Consider the following 17,567-nt stretch of genomic DNA (forward strand, 5'->3'; position numbering starts at 1 on the left):
AGTCTCTCAGTGCTGCCAAAGAGCTTTCCAGAAATGTCTTACAAGTTTATACTGCCAACAGCAATATGTGACAGCACCTGCCTCACAAGCATTCAATACTTCCATTAAAAAGAAAAATTGAGTTCATCTAATAGGTGGGGAAAAAGATACCTATTTGTTTTAATTTGCAGTTCTTTGATTACTGGGTACAACTGAATATTTACTCATATTCATTAGCTATTTAATTTTGGTCTTCTGTGATTTGCCTGTCTGCCTTTTGCTCATTTTTCCCTTAGCATCTTCTGGGTTTTTCTCATTGCCTTATATTAGCTCCTTTTACTCTGCCTTATATCTTACGCCAGCCATCACCAAGGCCAAGCAGGCTTTCTGTAACACTCTTGCTTTATCACTTGTTACAATCATTTTCAGATATGTGTGAGCCTCCCAATACTTCTTTTACCAGAATTCTGGCTACAGCTTTAGGTGTTTTTCAGGAGACAATAATGGAGATATAACTGACCTGACAGAGGGCACTTCCACTCTCTAATTTCAGATGAGCAGTAAGAAGAGCACAAGGGAGAAAGCAGAATCTTTTAAACCACCTTGGATGAAGAAAAATGGAAGGCTCATTTCTTACCACCTTTCCTTAATGATATATATAAGTTCTAGCCAAGTATCGTTCTCTGAAGTGCTCTGTTCTTTCATTCCTCCATGGCATTAAACATTCTCTTCTCAATGCCCACTTCCTCATCTGCCTTTCTGGCTGTCCCTTCCTTCACCACCTCCCTCCAAATTCTCTGTCTCTTCTATCTAGCAAACGTACAGCCACACTCACGTGGATTTTTAAGTTGAGACTTCGGTATGCGAGGCAATTCTCTCAAATGCCCTTAGCTCCCGCTTCTTTTTTTCTTTTTTCTTTTATTAACATATAATGTATTATTTGCTAGGGGTACAGGTCTGGGATTCATCAGTCTTACACAATTCACAGCACTCACCATAGCACATTAGCTCCCTCTTCTGTTTTGCTTAAGGAATTATATGAGATCAACATTTCACTGCCAAATTCCTCAGTTGTCTTTCCAAAAAGGATAAAGTAAAATCTCTTAAACACGACACAGAGCACACACAAGGGTCTCTAGGATTTGACTCCTAGAGACTTCTACATATAACGAGTCACTCACCAACATGGACACATAATTGCAACCCCAATAACTTGTTTCTTAAGCCTATAATGTAATTTCAGGCCTCTGTTTCTTTACATACTGCTCGCTGTTCTCTGCCTAGAATGTTTCTCTTCCACGTTCTTTGCCTAGCAACCCCCTGACTGATCCTTTAGAATTCAGCTTAAGATAACTCTCTTACAGAAAGTTTCCTCTAATTTCAATTTGATTTGATTTAAACAGCCTGTCTCTGTGTCCCCTCTGGCACTCTACATGTACATCTTGCATAATACTTCTGTAAATTTTCTTTTCTGTTTCCCCAAATAAACTAAAACCAATCTGGGGGCAGGAATCATATCTACATTGATTTTATATTTGTAGCATTTATCAGAGCCAGCATGTATTAGGTGCTCAATGTTTACTCAACAAGTGAGTCATCCAAAACTGATCTTTATTAGCTTATTTATGAAGCCTTCCCTAACCCTTAGGTGAAGGTGCTCCTTTATCTCCTTTAGTGCACTTTGTACATCCTTCTAATACAGCCCTTGCTTGTCAAGCTGTATTTAACAGCCTCCCTCCATCAGCTGGATTGTGAATTTTGTGGGTAGAGTGACTGTCTTTCCCACCAGTAGATTAAGTAGTCAGCACAGAAGTTAAGTAACTAGCTTGGCATATATTATCGCTTTGTGCACTGACCAAAACTCCATGCTCTGAGGAAGCTCACTATGGTCTACAGTCACACATTCCCTTAAGCTCCATCTAAGGGCCTGGAGGACAGGTGAATTTTCACATCTTATGGGAAGCAGTGTTGGCTCAAAGCCCAAAGCAATATCCATTTGATATTTCTCTTCTCATTTTTCTGTGCTTTCTAAAGTATAAGAAAATAAATGCACACTGCATTTTTATCATTAAAAGTTATTAACAAAATTTACAAAACACACTAAAATATGTGCCCACTTTAAAAAAAAAAGCAAAGTACTGTTCAAGGATACTTCATGCAATCAAATTTTAATGATGCTAACTAACACTGGATGAATAGAATGATGGAAAGGAGAAGAAAAGCAGAAATACCCACCATTATACTTAACACTGTTGGCCAAAATAAGGTTGACATCATCTAGAAAGCTCTCCCGACTCTGGTACTTGTGCTTGGAGATATTCTGTGATTAAAAGAACCAGGGGACTCAGATATATGTACAAATCTACTGGCTTCCAAAAAGACATTTTAGATCAAATCACTCACCTTACGTATAGTCTCTAAATCCATTGGACTGACGATCACTTTGTAATAATCTGGAACAAACTTCTTATTAACTGGGTGATGAAATGGCCAAGACTATAAAACAGAAAGCGTGAGAAATTAAATGGAAACCATTCTTTATACTGGAGATTCTCAACCTTCGCTGAGTCACAAATATTCCTAAGGTTCCCCAAAAAAGCTATGAAACCCTTTTCCCAGAGACACATAATCACACAAAATTTTGTCTATAACTTAAGCGGTTCATAGATTCCTTTAAGGAAGAACCCCTACTCTATACTCACAATTAAAACTTCTTATACCCCAGTCCCATCCAGAAATTTTAAAGCATTAACACATATATAACATATGCCTACAACACAAAAGGAAATTCAGTCCAGCATTCCTAAGAGAGAATCATTCCCCAAAACGGATACATACAGTTAACATGGTAGCCATGCCATAAAGTTGTAAAAGACAAAAATAGATAAAAAAGACAACAAACAATGGATAATTAAATAAACTGCCATTTGTCAAGAGGCACCTCTCAATCCAAAGCCTCCCATTAGCTGTCATCCTAATTTCTTTCCAGGGATATTCAGGAGCTTTCAACAAGAGGAACAAAGAAATCTCTCTATATCCACGGGTTCCTGGCCTCTGATTTTAATAATCAAACAGTCATACGGTAAAAAGGCATATATAAAGGCATATATAAAATTATATGCCAGTCTGAATTTACAAACACTACCCTCCAGACTCCCCAACACACGAACATCCTACTGTTCTTTCCCTTGCTATCTTCACAATATTTAGCAGAGACTACTTACATCTGGAACTGCCATCATTTTCTGGGTGACAATGTTGTCCAGGATGAAAGAAAATGCTACTTGGTCATCATCATCCAGCAAGGGGTTAATAGCTTTCTCTAAACGAGCCAATTTATCTTCTTTCTGATATGAAACAAAGCAAAGGAAAAAGAGGTTTCCCTGAGGTGTAACCACTGCAGAAACTTATGGATAATTTATGGTTCAGTTGTCTATTGCCCTTGCCCAGAAAAGCCTAACTTTGAATTCTCAACTTCAGCTGTAGACAGAAAGTCCAAATGAGAAATGATATTCTAGTTAAAGGATCCAAAGGGATGTACCAACCACTCGTTTAAGTTTTCTATCTTCTATTCTTGTAGATCACCAAAAATATACATCCCTGGAAATTGATAACTTGGGTCTCAGAATAAAAACATTTTCACCAAGTTAGGTTTTAATATAACACTGTTTCTGCTGTAAACTATTGCTAAAAACACTGAACATATTGCTGATTAGTGACTTTTACATAAGGGAATCTAACCCAATAAATTTGTTTCAGGGGCGCCTGGGTGGCTCAGCCAGTTAAGCATCTGCCTTTGGCTCAGGTCACGATCTCAGGGTCCTGGGATCAAGCCCCATGTGAGGCTCCCTGCTCGGCACAGAATCTGCTTGTCCCTCTCCCTGTGTTCCACGCCCCCCACTGCAAATAAATGAATAAATAAAATCTTTAAAGAAAAAGAAAATGGAATATAGAAAATCTTTTAGGGGTGCCTTGGTGGCTCAGTTGGTTAAGCGTCTGATTCTTGGTATCAGTTCACGTCATGATCTCAGGGTTGTGAGATCCAGCCCCATGTCAGGCTCTATGCTGGGCATGGAGCCTGCTTAAGATTCTCTCTGTCCCTCTCTCCTCTGCTCCTCTCCCGACTCCCTCTCTAAAGTAAATCTTTTAAAAATTAAAATTTTTAATTTTAATTAAATTTAATTAAAAATTTTAAAAATTAAAATTCCTCTCTGCCGAAACAGTCTCTTAGCCCTAGGTGACTTCTTGGGAATTCACTTTCCTTGGCCCTTTCTAAAGTTATGTCGGTTCTAGATTTCAGTCCTAGCCACACTATTTAATAACCATGATGTCCAGGGCAAGCAATTTTCTTCTACGGATGTTAGTTTTTCCATTTACAAAAGAAGGAATTGGATTATGAGATTTCTAAGGTCCCTTCCAGCCTCTAACACACTAAAGATTTGCTACTCCTATATTTCGCTACTCTTCCTTCTGTTACATTCTCTCCTTCCTCAACCCTGCTACCAGCCCCCCTCAAATTCCATGCCTCTTTCTCATTTTATTTATTCACAAGTAATCTCTACACCCAATATGGGGCTCAAACTCATGACCTGGGATTAAGAGTCGCATACTCTTCCAACTGAGCCAGCCAGTTGCCCCTGCCTTTCTTTCATTTTAAATATCTTACCTCTTTGAGTTTTTCATCACAGAGATCCAGCATGGATTGAGAGATCTGGGTCAGTGAGTGCTTTGGACCTAAATTTACAGAGGAACAATAAGAGATGAGACCATTAAAAATGGGAGACGAGAGCTGCCAATACCTCTTTAGACTTTTAACACATTTACTTAAACACCTAATAAGTGTCAGGCACCAGCCTGGCTGCTAGATCAGACGGATATACCAGTTTTAACTCCATTTTTCAGTGCTAACACATGGCAGATATATAGTATGGGTGAAAAAACTAATTTAACTCTCTTCTTTATTTATACATATCCGACAGTACTACTATTGATACTGCTACCTTTAATACCTTGAATGTAATACTATGGACGGGGAATGACATCTTGTTTAAGGATGGCTTAGGAGATGAAGACATGATTTATAATCTTTACACACTTAGCATATAAGATCTGTGATTGCAATTTTTGTTTACACAACTCATGGTTTGTGAGGTACTCCCAACATATGGCTAATCCACAGCCTCTGTCATAAAAGATTCTCCATCCCATCTTGGACTATTTAGTTTCCTTGAAATCCGTAACAGGAGCTTCAGAAAATCCTTGAACTCTTTCTTACAGCCCTCACTTATGGCTGCCCTAATTTAAGCTCATTATAGGGATAGTTAAAACATTTTCATCTAGACAGTAATTCTATTTCCTTTCAGTATCCTCTGCTTGACCATCTTCCTCTATTCGTCCATGTAAGTGTTCCCCAGACCCCCAAACCTCAACTCTATTTGCAACTAATTAATTTAGCATTCATTTGTTTATTCATTCAATGAATGATTAATGATGGTCCGTGATGTACTCAATGGTGAGAATAAGGAGAAAATAAGACATAGTTCCTACCTTAGCTCTTGGGTCAATCAAAGAAAATGACATGAAAATATATCACTGCCAAGACAGAGTATGAGTGCTTGCAGTATTTATGGATGAAATGATATGTCTAGAAATACAGACTGAATAATAAGCAAGAATCGGCCATGAGGGTAACTGTTGAACCAGGTGAACAGGTGTGCTGAGGTTTACTATACCTCTGTACATACCTAACAATTTCCATAATGAAGTTTTTTAAAAACTGAGTATAGTGCAAACATGGGGATACACTGGTTGCTATGAAATATGGTAGGGTTGCATACGAAACATGTTGTAAGCTATTTTTACAACAATTAAATCTGCATACTGGGAAGCAAGGAAGGCTTGCTGTGACTGACATTTGAGTAGTGTCATTAATGAAGAGTAGAGGTCCATCAGGTAGGCAATACAGTAGAAAGACATTCCAGAGGGAAGAAAAAGTATACAAAGATACAAAGTAAGCAAGTTAACAGAAACAAAAGTAGTCTGGTACAACTGCAACACAGGTATGTATGGAGGAGAAACAGGAAATAGAACTTGGAAAGGCAGGAGGGGCCACATTATAAAGGTCTCATAGGTGACAGAAAGCCACTAACGATTTTATGCTCGAAAATTTTTTCAAATTTGTGTTTTAGAAAAAATTACCCTACCAACAGTGTGAATTAAGGCAAACAGCAAAGGGAAAATTCTGAAGCTGTTGCAAGGGGTCAAACAAGAATAAGAGCAGCAACTGAGATTAAAAGGAAGGGGATGTGCTCCAGCAAGCTGTAGAAGGGACTTTGCTTACTTCCTTACTTATTTATGGGAATTAGTGATCTATGAATGTGGGGAAGAGTGGGTGGAACTAACGATGAACATCATTTCTAGTTTGTACAATCAGATGGATGGTAATATCATCAAGTCTAAATAAAGCAACCAGATCAACAGTTGCCAGCAGGGCAATGAAACATGGACATGTCTGGCAGGCAACTGGAAACTTGAGCATGGAGCTCCGAAGAGAGGTATGGACTGGAGATAATGTTATCAGTGGATACATGGTAGCTGAAGTCATGAGAATGAAAAAGATCAGAAATAATTAGAGAAAGTACTCCTAGAAAAGAAAGAAGAGAGTATCGAGGAGCATCAAGTGGTCAAGAGTGCCAAATACACTGGAGTTCAAGAGACTTCTAAGCACATGCAAAGGTGTTCAACATCAAAGACAAAAACCGTATGACTGGGGCGTCCAGGTGTCTCAGTGGGTTAAGCCTCTACCTTCGGCTCAGATCATGGTCGCAGGGTCCTGAGATCGAGCCCCGCATCGGGCTCTCTGCTCAGTAAGGAGCCTGCTTCCTCCTCTCCCTCTGCCTGCCTCTCTGCCTACTTATGGTGTCTCTCTCTGTCAAATAAATAAATAAATAAATATTTTAAAACAAAAACATTATGATCTCACTCATGTGTAGAATCTTAAAAAAAAAAAAAAAAGAGTGCCTGGGTGGCTCAGTGGGTTGAGCCTCTGCCTTTGGCTCGGGTCATGAACTTGGGGTCCTGGGATTGAGCCCTGCATCGGGCTCTCTGCTCAACAGGGAGCCTGCTTCCCCCTCTCTCTCTGCCTGCCTCTCTGCCTGCTTGTGATTTCTCTCTGTCAAATAAATAAATAAAATCTTTAAAAAAACTAAAACAAAAACAAAACAAACTCATAGAAAAAGATATTGGACTTGGGGTTATCAGAGGCAGGGGGAAACTGGGGTGAGGTGGTCACAAGGTAGAAACTTGCAATTGTAATAAGAGAAGTGAGTACTTGTACAGTAGGAGGACCATAGTTAACACTGCTGGATGATAGATAGTAAAGCTACTGAGAGTTAATCCTAAGACTTTCATCAGAAGAAGGAAAGTTTTTTTTTTCTTCTTATTGTGCCTGAGATGACAGAGGCTTACTAAAATTACCGCGGTAATCATTTCACACTACGGTAAGCCAAACCATTATGCTGTACCCCTTAAACTTATATGGTGCTGTATATCAATTCTATCTCAGTAAAACTGGGGGGAAAAGATGCTCAACACCATTCTGTGGAACACCAGGGACATGCAGATCAAAACCATAATACCACTTCACATCCATCAAGATGGCTAGAATAAAAAAGATGGATAGTAACACAAGTGTTGACAAGGATGTGGAGAAATTAGAACCCTTAACACACTGCTGATAGGATTAAAAATGCTGCAGTTGCTCTGGAAAACAATTTGACTGTCTCTCAAAAAAAGCATATACCGTGTGTTATCAGCAACTCCACCCCTAGGTATATATCCAAGAGAAATGAAAACAAATGTCCACACAAAAGCTACACACAAATGTTCACAGCAGCATTATTTGTATTATTTGGCTGTACTAACCAAAAAGTAGCACAAATAACGCAGATGTCTATAAGTTGATGAACGCCATTTTTAAAATGGGGTATATCTATACAGCAGAATGTTATGTGACAGTAAAAAGGAAAGAAGTATGGACACATGCTACCACATGGGTAATACACATTGAAACTGACAGCTCTAAATGTGTGAATCATGCAGTATGTGAATTATACCTAGATGAAGCTGCTTATATAAACAGGTATTTCTGGAATGTGGCCCCTTGATCCAACCATTAGGAGGTGGCTAGCCAGTACTTCTGCAGAAGACAGCTTCAGGGTCGTGAGGTGAGAATGGATTCCCATCTCTGCTGCTTTTTAGCAGTGTGACCACCTTAGTCGAGTTATTAAAATACTACAGGCTTATCAGTTCATTTGTCAAATGAGGATTATAACAGTACCCACTTCAGAGATTTCTTAGGGTGAAATAAAGAAAATAATGCAAGTAAAATGCTTAGAGCCACTGGCAGTACTGCTACTATTGCTATTACTAGCAACATATATGAGGAAGAAAGAGGACTGGGCTAGAGGGGGATATAAGGCTGTAACAAGGTCAGAACCTAGATTTTAAATTTTGTGCTAACATCTCCACCGAAGTGACCCACAGGTACCCCAACTCTATACTTCCAAAGTGGACTCTCAACACCTTCTCATTCCTCTTCCAATCTTTTTTTTTTTTAAAAAGATTTTAATTTTTTTGACAGAGATAGAGGGAACATAAGTAGGAGGAGTAGGAGAGGAAGAAGCAGGCTCCCCACTGTGCGAGCCCAATGTGGGGCTCGATCTTAGGACCCCGGGATCATGACCTGAGCTAAAGGCGGCCACTTAACGACTGAGCCACCCAGGCACCCCCCAGTCTGACTTATAAGTATTTATCCTTGTAATATGAATGACAGTTGGGCCTAACAAATGTGTTCTTCCCTTCTGTATGTCTAGCACTCTGCTAGGCCCTGAAAATACAAAGACGAATAAGACATAGTCTCTCCAGGAGTTGCAAAGTGATGGAAGATTCAGACACATAAATAATTACATACAACACAGTTAAGAGTCATAGAAGTTGGTTTAATTTTGTCGAGAACAACAGAAAATTCATGGGTATTCTGGGCAGTAAGTCTTCATGGAGAGATGATATGAATTGGTCTGGAAATATGAATGGAAATTCATAGGGCATGTTCCCACTTTTCAGTGGGAACTAAGGGCATTCCAGACAGGGCAAAGACTGTGCAAGGTGCATGAAGAAATGACATAAGATATTTAGTGAAATGGCATAAGATATTTAGTGAAATATAATGTTGAATCTGGCAGAAGTCTCTAGTAGGTATGGGAGTCAGGCATTGGACAGGAGACTAGATAAATGGGTCAGGCTTGCTTATAAAAGGTCTCAGAATCTAGGTATTGCCACATTTACAGATGACAAAACTGAGGAGGCTGTGAGAGGCTGTCTACAGTAACCTGTCTAAGAACTTGTCCAGGGTAACTTAATCAGTACGTGGCAGGGATGGGATTCTTTCTCTAACCATACCCTTCAACCCAACACTTACACATGAACCTGTGCACAAGGATACAATTGGAGATCAGAAACCTTGATCCCTGACATGCAGAAGCTGTACTGTTTCCCCTTTTAACACACAGAAAGCAGATTTCTTTCTTCCTTGCAGATTTGGAGCAAAGTGAACATATAAGAGCCCCTATAACAAATCTATAGATCAAATCAAAGATTCACACATAGCCAACATGGTCGCAGGCTCACACTCTGCATAGGTTCCATCCACACTGTCTCTTCCTTCTATTTGATCAGGTCCACTTCTTCCTCCCACTTATCTCCCTGCAACTGTTTCATTTCAACAGGCAGACTCCGAATTCTCCAAAGGATACATTAAAAAGTGGGACTAAAAAGAAGCAACCTTAAATGACAGAAACGTGCACTATCTGATTTTTGTAAGCCCAAAATGCATACATCGTAGATCCTTCCAGTCAGTCCAATCTTGTCTGAATTTGGGACTAATGAGACAAATAAGGATCTGAAAGGGGATTCTTACCATTATAGGTTGCACTATTTTTCACGATTAGCTCCAAATGCTCTCTGAACTCTTCCCGAGAGGGGTAGAGGCGTTTGCGCACATTTTCACGAAGGGTTTGTAAGTCCATTGGTCGAGTGATGATTTTGTAGTAGTCCTTTACAACTTTTGCATTGACTGGAGTATGGAAAGGGTAGGTCTGTGCAAACAAGGGACAGCACTATCCGTGAGCAAAGAACACTTGTCAGAGCCAACTCCCGAAGACTCTCTCGTATCTTATCTGTCTACCCGGCCACCAACTCTCAAAGGAATCTTTCTAGATGAAGCAGGTAGGTCTGTTTCGTCTACTAAACTATTCAAAATAAATAAATAAACCCAAAAAACTACATCCCAAAGAATCAGGAGTTCCACATACCTACGAGTACTCTACTATCCTCTATCTGAAATCACAGATAGAACAAAGGGCTTTGCCATTCCTACTGTAGACATGAACGTGATGAACTCACATTTGGAAGATCTCTCATGTCATTGATGATAGACTCCAAAATGGAGGACAATGTCACCATTGGGTCTGTCCGGCGCCGGTGGATGGACTTATGAGGTCTCTAAGGAGAAACAAGAAATCAGAGTGCTTCTTTAGATAAGAAAAACACACGATGCTTTCTAGCTATAGCTTAGGAATCTTGTAATGAACAGTACACATTATTTTTAGGGCAAGGCCAAAGGGAGAATCTAAGGCTGTGCCAGAGCCATGGGACAAAGGGTTGGAGGAACCAATGAGAACCCCATCTGGTCAGAAAGAAGCAATGCAGATACTCACGTTTAAGTAGTCACAGTGAACAGTGGTTCCAACTCGCCGTTTCTTCTTGGGAGGAAGCTGCTGTTTAGGGAACTTGAGAACCAGAGATTTTCTGCGAACCTCATCTGCGCTGTAATTAAGAACACTTGCATAGCATGCAGTCCCTATCTCTAGACCCCAGAAAAAAAGCAACTACAATGAAGAAGTCCAAAGTACCTGAGCATGAGCCTGGGGAGGAAAAAGCCAAACCAAAGGCCAGATATCCACACTCTCAGGCTCAGATCAGGCACGGCCTCACGGGATCTCCAAATTAATAAAGAACTAGGCAAGCCACAACCTCAGTTTCCTATTTGGAAGATAAGGGAACTAGGCTAAAGGAATTTCAAGAACGCTTCCAGCTCCAACATTCTATCTTAGGGTTCAAGGGCTAGGAGGCTAAACTTATAATAGAAACAAGGAAGAAATGAAAAACTGGCTTGAAAAAAAAAATAGTCTAAGTTTCCCTCAGTCATTAAAAGGCCATTCACCTTCTTCCTTTCCATTGTATGGGATCAAGACACTAAATTTTCCTTTTCTAATGTGCCTCAAAATATAATGGCTATTACGGATATTGATAAATTACATCAAGAATGGAAAAAAGAGCCCCAAACTTAATAGAAGCAAAAACAAACTATCTGGTGATGAGTAGTAATTAGACTTACAGTGGGGATCGCTTTCTAATGTATATAAATACCAATACATAATACTGTACCTCTGAAGCTTACACAATGGTATCTACCAATTTTACCTCAGTAAGAAACAAAAGTATGTATCAAATTGATTAAAAGTTACACACAAAAGAGAATTCAAATATACTTTGCACATAATACCCTGACTGTTCTACTGCAGTGGCATATAGTCTAAGGACAACGAATGACAGAAAACACCTTGAATCTACTTTATGGGTTTGTTGTTAGTGGTACTGGTATTGTAATTCTCAAACTATTCTGTGTAACAGATGTACAGACAGAGCAAATGAATCAACATATTAATGCTGGAAACCATAGAAAGGATGCAGATATGAATGGGGGAAGAGGAGGAAGAATCTGTAGATATCATTTGAACTGGAGGTTTTGATAGGAACGTTTTGGTATGTGACTTACAATATGTGTTTATTTCCTAGTTCTGTCCACTAAAAGCCTAGAAGCAATGACATCTCAGTGGCAATGAGCATACCTAACACCTAGGTCTTGGTTCTAAATGCCATTCCCCGATAAAAGGAACCAGGGCCCCTTGAAGAAATGGCTGATTCTAGGTCTCAAACAAGAAAATTTCAAGGACAGCCTAGAACATCTTGTGTCAGAAAGCAAAGACGTTCTCGAAGATTTACAGGATTGTTTCAAAAGGACACAGGATCTGGCTTTAAGAGGTCAAATGTAAGACAATATGGGCATCACAATTACAAATGGTGTTAATAAATCATATTACATTAAGTTCACAAAAGGAAGAATTTCAGAATCCACAGAAATACTCAAACAGAAAGGAAAGGAAAGCTCTTCTTTACAGAATACCAGTTAATGTAGAAAGAAATCTATAATTAGAAAAACCGCTATTTTGCAATCCCCGATGTAACAACGGAGTTAGGCAATGATCATCAATGGATGCTACAATTACTGAGAGAAAGACTGCTAGGGAACAGGAAATTCACCCACATGCTAATTACAAAGGGAACAACATACCTTTATTATAGAGGGTTCTGGGATCACCACTTAAACAAGATTATCAAAATAGTGAAAAAACCTGACATTATGTGCTTCTTGATGTGGTGTAGTAAGTACATAATATCACCTATGTAGTAATCTTGCCAAAAACATTTAATCTAAACATAATCAATGAGAAAACAATCAGACAAATCCAGAAATATGGGATATTTTAGGAGACAACTGGCCTGAATTCTTCCAAAAAGTCAATGCCATGAAAACCAAAATAGGTGGAGAGAACAGTTCTCGATTTAAAGACACTCAAAATACTTAATGTTTGAACAGGGATTGGACCCTGAATTGGGAGTGGGACAGGCCATAAAGGACACTAAGATAACCGGAGAAATTTAAATAAGAACCAATGTTAAATACTACTGAACTGATGCTAATTTTCTTAGGTGTAATGGTAGTATCATGTTGTTATATATCAACTCTTAGACAATGTGTGGTCAAGAACTTCTGAGGGAAACATCAAGATGCCCACAACTTATTTCCAAATAGTTCAGCCAAGAAAAAAAGTTTCAGACATATAAAGACAAAACAAATGTGACGAATGTTAAGCTGGTGACTTTAGAGGAATGATAAGATTTGCAGTTTTCAAACTCAAAAGTCAGGGAAAAATGTCTTTTAATTTAAAAACTTCTCCACTTGATTATCTCTTAAATTCTCTGAGAACAAGAGACAGGGATAAGCACAGTGTACGTCTCCTTAGTCTTTCTGGGATGGTCCATTATCGGAACACTCAGAGATTAGGGACTTGACAAGTGTGAGGAGTGCCAGGAAGTAGGACAGGAAGAGCACCTATGATATGCCAGGCACTGTACTACATGTTTATACAGTCTGCCATTTTATCTTCATAACTACCCTGGTAAGGGTGGTTTTATTTGGTTAAAATAAGGAAACTGAGACCCGGAAAAGTTAGGTCACATGCCCCAAGGCAAGTGGGAAAGCCTGAGGAGTGCTTCACGACAAAAGACCGTAAGTGTCACTACTGGCAACAGTTACTGAGGAAAATCCATCCCAGTCCCCGTGCTCTGAGTTCCACTTCACAGTACATATCACATATCATATATATATCACATCCACCCCTGCCACCCTTTGCTAGCATCAACCTCCAACAGATCTCCCCACAGCACTTCCCGCCTGCTATCTCTTACCTCTCAATTAGCTGTTTCCCCAGGACAATCTTGGTCCCTTCAACCTTGATAAGTTCTTCATTATCATTATGAATGACTGTCTTTTCCAACTCCTCCTCCTGCTCCTCTGTCATGGCAACAGGATTGGAAGGTGGAGCATTTGTCTGATAGTAGAGGGGGCAGAATTTGTTTGTCCTCATGTGCCCAATGGCACCACAAGCCCCACATTTCAGCTGCAAAAGGGAAAAGTATCAATGTGTCAGAGGTAAATGGCGGCTTAACGTTCGCTTTACATAACACATACAAGGCAGGCGCAGAACTGTTGTCGTAGACTGTTAGACACCTTTCAACCAGAAGCCATCGGACAAAAGAACCTGAATGGAAATGACACATTAAAAATAAAATGCGGGGCGCCTGGGTAACTCAGTGGGTTAAAGCCTCTGCCTTCGGCTCGGGTCATGATCCCAGGGTCCTGGGATCGAGCCCCAAGTTGGGCTCTCTGCTCAGCGGGGAGTCTGCTTCCCCTTCCCTCCTTCTCTACCTGCCTCTCTGCCTGCTTGTGATCTGTCAAATAAATAAATTTTTAAAAAAATCTTAAAAATAAAATGCAATCCAGAGATTGGACATTTAAAAAAAAAAAAAACAAGCAAGGAAGAAAACAGAGAGGATTTCCACTCTCGATTTCAGTTGTAGAGTATGAAAATGTTAAATGCGCAGGAGAAAGTCCATCAGAAGCCCAGGGCTGCCTTCGCCAGCACACGCAGTCAGCATGGGTTAATGCTTCCAGGCCCAAGGAAAAGGCTCAATAATACCAAGTCTCCATCTAAGTTTTGCAACTGACCTCAGTCTCAGCTATAAAATGGGGTCAATACTGTATCACATTTATAGAGTATCATATATAACAAAGAAACATGAAAATAATGACCTCAGCACATGTCACCAGCAGTTTATATTTGCTAAGAACTTTACAGTTTCTAAAGTGCTTCCCAGGCATTATATCACTTACTCCAACAACACTGTGAGACAACTATCATTTTATACAGCAGTGGCCTCGTTTTATGGTGTACATGGCAGTTACATGTACAGTAATATCTGGAACCCTACCTAAGTCACAGAAGGCAACCTGTACTGATAAGTTTTTTTCCTGTTGCTTCTTTTTTCTTTTTTAAATATTGTTTTTATTTACTTCAAGAGAGAGAATGAGGGAGAGAGAGAGAAGGCAGGAACCAGGGGAGGGTCACTGAAGCAGACTCCCCACTGAGCAGGGAGCCCGATGCAGGACTCGATCCCAGGACCCTGGGATCATGACCTGAGCTGAAAGCAGACACTTAAACACCTGAGCCACCCAGGCGCCCCCTGTTGCTTCTAATATGTACAATTTTTAAAGGATATGTGTATGTGTACGTACACACACACACCCATGCGTGCGCGTGCGTGCGTGTAAAAAACACCTCTCTCGGGGCGCCTGGGTGGCTCAGTGGGTTAAGCCGCTGCCTTTGGCTCAGGTCATGATCTCAGGGTCCTGGGATCGAGTCCTGCATCGGGCTCTCTGCTCAGCAAGGAGCCTGCTTCCCTCTCACTCTCTCTGCCTGCCTCTCTGCCTACTTGTGATCTCTCTCTGTCAAATAAAAAAAAAAACAAAAAAACAAAACAAACAAACAAAACAAAACAAAACAAAACAAAAAACACCTCTCTCACCCAAGCCCATTTCAACCCCTAGGAAATACTCCCAACGGGTGAAGTATAAAATGACACCAAATGGCACCAGATTAGGTTGTCAGTGCCAGTCACACTAGTCATGATAACACCTAAGCAGCCACACCAACTCAACTAGCTTTCCACAATACCGCCCCCATTCCCAGTCAGGGACAACGCCAAAAGCTATGGGCAGAGATATGCTTTCTTCGCCTTTCTAGCTATGATCATGCCACATTCTATTTACTTTTAGGTCAGGACGCTCCTTCATTTTTTTGGGCTTCTTCTCAGGAGGACCCTTAAGCTTCTCCTTTTCCTGGTTCCGCTTCAGTCGCCTAAGTTGCTCCTGAATCCTCCGCCGTTCCTTTCGCATCTCTTCTCGATGCTGTTCATCAAAAAGGGCAAACTTTCGACTGAAGGGCAAGGGGGGAAATATCGCAGGACCATAAGCAAAGCTAAACCAAAGACAATCATCCTGATAGCTAAACACATCAGAACTAAAATAATCCATCCAGACAGAAATAAAAGGGGCTACCTATATTCCCATCTCCCCTACTCATCAGCCTTCCATGTGCAGAGCAGCACCTCTCTCAGAATAAGGTGTCCTGAGTCATCACTAAGAGTTCTGCCAACCAACCACAAAGCAAAGGACCCAGGTGGAATGGAAAACATGCCTTTATTTTGAAGCAAATTTGAAATATCTCCCTGTGATTTGGCTCTGTCCAAACCCCAAGACCTAAAGGTACCCAACCAACACAGACTTCCAACTTCCAGCTGTACAGAATCCTGTCACTAAAACTCCAGCACATACCTCCCTCATCCCCATCCCCCACCACTTTCATCGTCCTCCTTATTATACTGGAAAGCGGGGAGTCAAACTCACATGAATTCCTCATCTTTTGTGGTTCGTATGCGCACGTAGGCATCAATGACAGCTGGCTTTCGGACTGTCTCACAGCGAACGTACTCCTTCCCCTCTTCATCTCGAAATGTGCGATAAATCTTTAGACAACGGCCGGTGGCAGAAGAGTTAAGGCTAGTCACAGAAGCTGTGTCATCATCTCTGTGATTGTTTCCTGATGCTGCTGAACCTGCTGCTGCAAGGCAGAAAAAGATTTCCACGCATTCCCCCTACCACCCAAATGGTCATTTTCCTGAGACTGGGTGGAGACCTCGAAGTTCAATGGGCCACAAAAGTATGTACGTTTACCAAAAGCATTGTATGGTTCTACAGAAAGCATCAAGCCGGCAAATGCACTGATTTGTCCTTTCCTGACTTCATTTTACCACTGCCCCATTCCAATTTTTTAAGTATGAGGAATTCTGAAAGGAACTCAAAGAACTACGTTTGTTAGAGGGGACAGAAAAATAGCAGCTGTATTCTGATTCCTCTCAAGAGCAAGAGAAGAAAGCCCAAGCAGCAAGTAGTTGATGATCACATTAAAGAAAAGCACTCCAGCACCAAGAGGGAAAACTGCATCACAGACACAGGTCCAGAGTCTTATGAGAATGCTTCTCAAACCCAAACGCGAATGAAGAGGAATCACCTGAGAATTCTCATTACACTAGATTCCAATTCAGTAGTGTCTGGGGTGAGGCCTGAGAATCTGCATTCCTAATAAGCTCCTGTGTGATGTCTCTACTGCTGGTCTAGGACCGCCCCGGTGCAAAGGCTTTATCACATCTTTACAAAGTAGCCAGAACACAAAATTACACAAAGCTTTTTACAGAGCAGGAAATGAAGGAAAAGCCTACTGGGAGTGAGAACAGTCATTAACATATCCATCTTCGGGCCTTTATCCTCCCTCTGATAGTATCTATATCCAAATTTTTATTTGCCTGCTTGACGTCTATACTGGGAAGTGTCATGGGGACCTCAAACTCCACATATTACAACTTCCCTTCTCACACCTGCTTCTTTCTCTGAAGTTTATTACTTTAATCAAAGGTACCATCTTTCTGGCACACCCGGAGTGAAATCTTAAGGTCACCTTGATTTTTTACCCTTTTCATTCCCAAAATCCATACCCCAAATCAGTTCAAGCCTTTATCATCCCCACTCTCAACTTCTGCAATTTTTGGTTGGTGATTTTTAACTCTATTTAGGGTCTAGGACTCCTTTGAGAATCTTCTGAAAGTCACAGATCTTCTCAGTAAAGGTACATTTGCACAGAATTTTACATATGATTTCAGAGGGTTCAAGGGCAGCCCCTCAAATTTATCCATGAAATCAGTTTTAAAAACTCTTAGCCTCTAGGATGAAT

The 17,567-nt window shown here is 40.5% G+C and overlaps 1 protein-coding gene across 10 annotated transcripts in view; it reads right to left on the bottom strand.

Moving 5' to 3' along the window:
- The window catches only part of TAF1 (TATA-box binding protein associated factor 1), a 78,822-nt gene that overhangs the window by 39,498 nt on the left and 21,757 nt on the right, over positions 1-17,567 (bottom strand). For 9 of the 10 annotated variants that reach the window (XM_032848830.1, XM_032848827.1, XM_032848824.1 and 6 more), the window contains exons 23-32: positions 16,187-16,400; positions 15,551-15,716; positions 13,630-13,841; positions 10,755-10,863; positions 10,441-10,539; positions 9,956-10,133; positions 4,646-4,713; positions 3,204-3,326; positions 2,383-2,475; positions 2,215-2,299 (exon numbers count right to left, since the gene is read on the bottom strand). In XM_032848830.1, the coding sequence (XP_032704721.1) occupies positions 2,215-2,299; positions 2,383-2,475; positions 3,204-3,326; positions 4,646-4,713; positions 9,956-10,133; positions 10,441-10,539; positions 10,755-10,863; positions 13,630-13,841; positions 15,551-15,716; positions 16,187-16,400 (1,347 nt within the window). The remainder of the gene's footprint in view (positions 1-2,214; positions 2,300-2,382; positions 2,476-3,203; positions 3,327-4,645; positions 4,714-9,955; positions 10,134-10,440; positions 10,540-10,754; positions 10,864-13,629; positions 13,842-15,550; positions 15,717-16,186; positions 16,401-17,567) is intronic. The other variant, XM_032848825.1, reaches the window with a different exon arrangement.

This window comes from Lontra canadensis, unplaced genomic scaffold (genome assembly GCF_010015895.1).
Source record: "Lontra canadensis isolate GAN:19392208 unplaced genomic scaffold, GSC_riverotter_1.0 scaffold210, whole genome shotgun sequence".
Lineage (NCBI taxonomy): Eukaryota > Metazoa > Chordata > Mammalia > Carnivora > Mustelidae > Lontra > Lontra canadensis.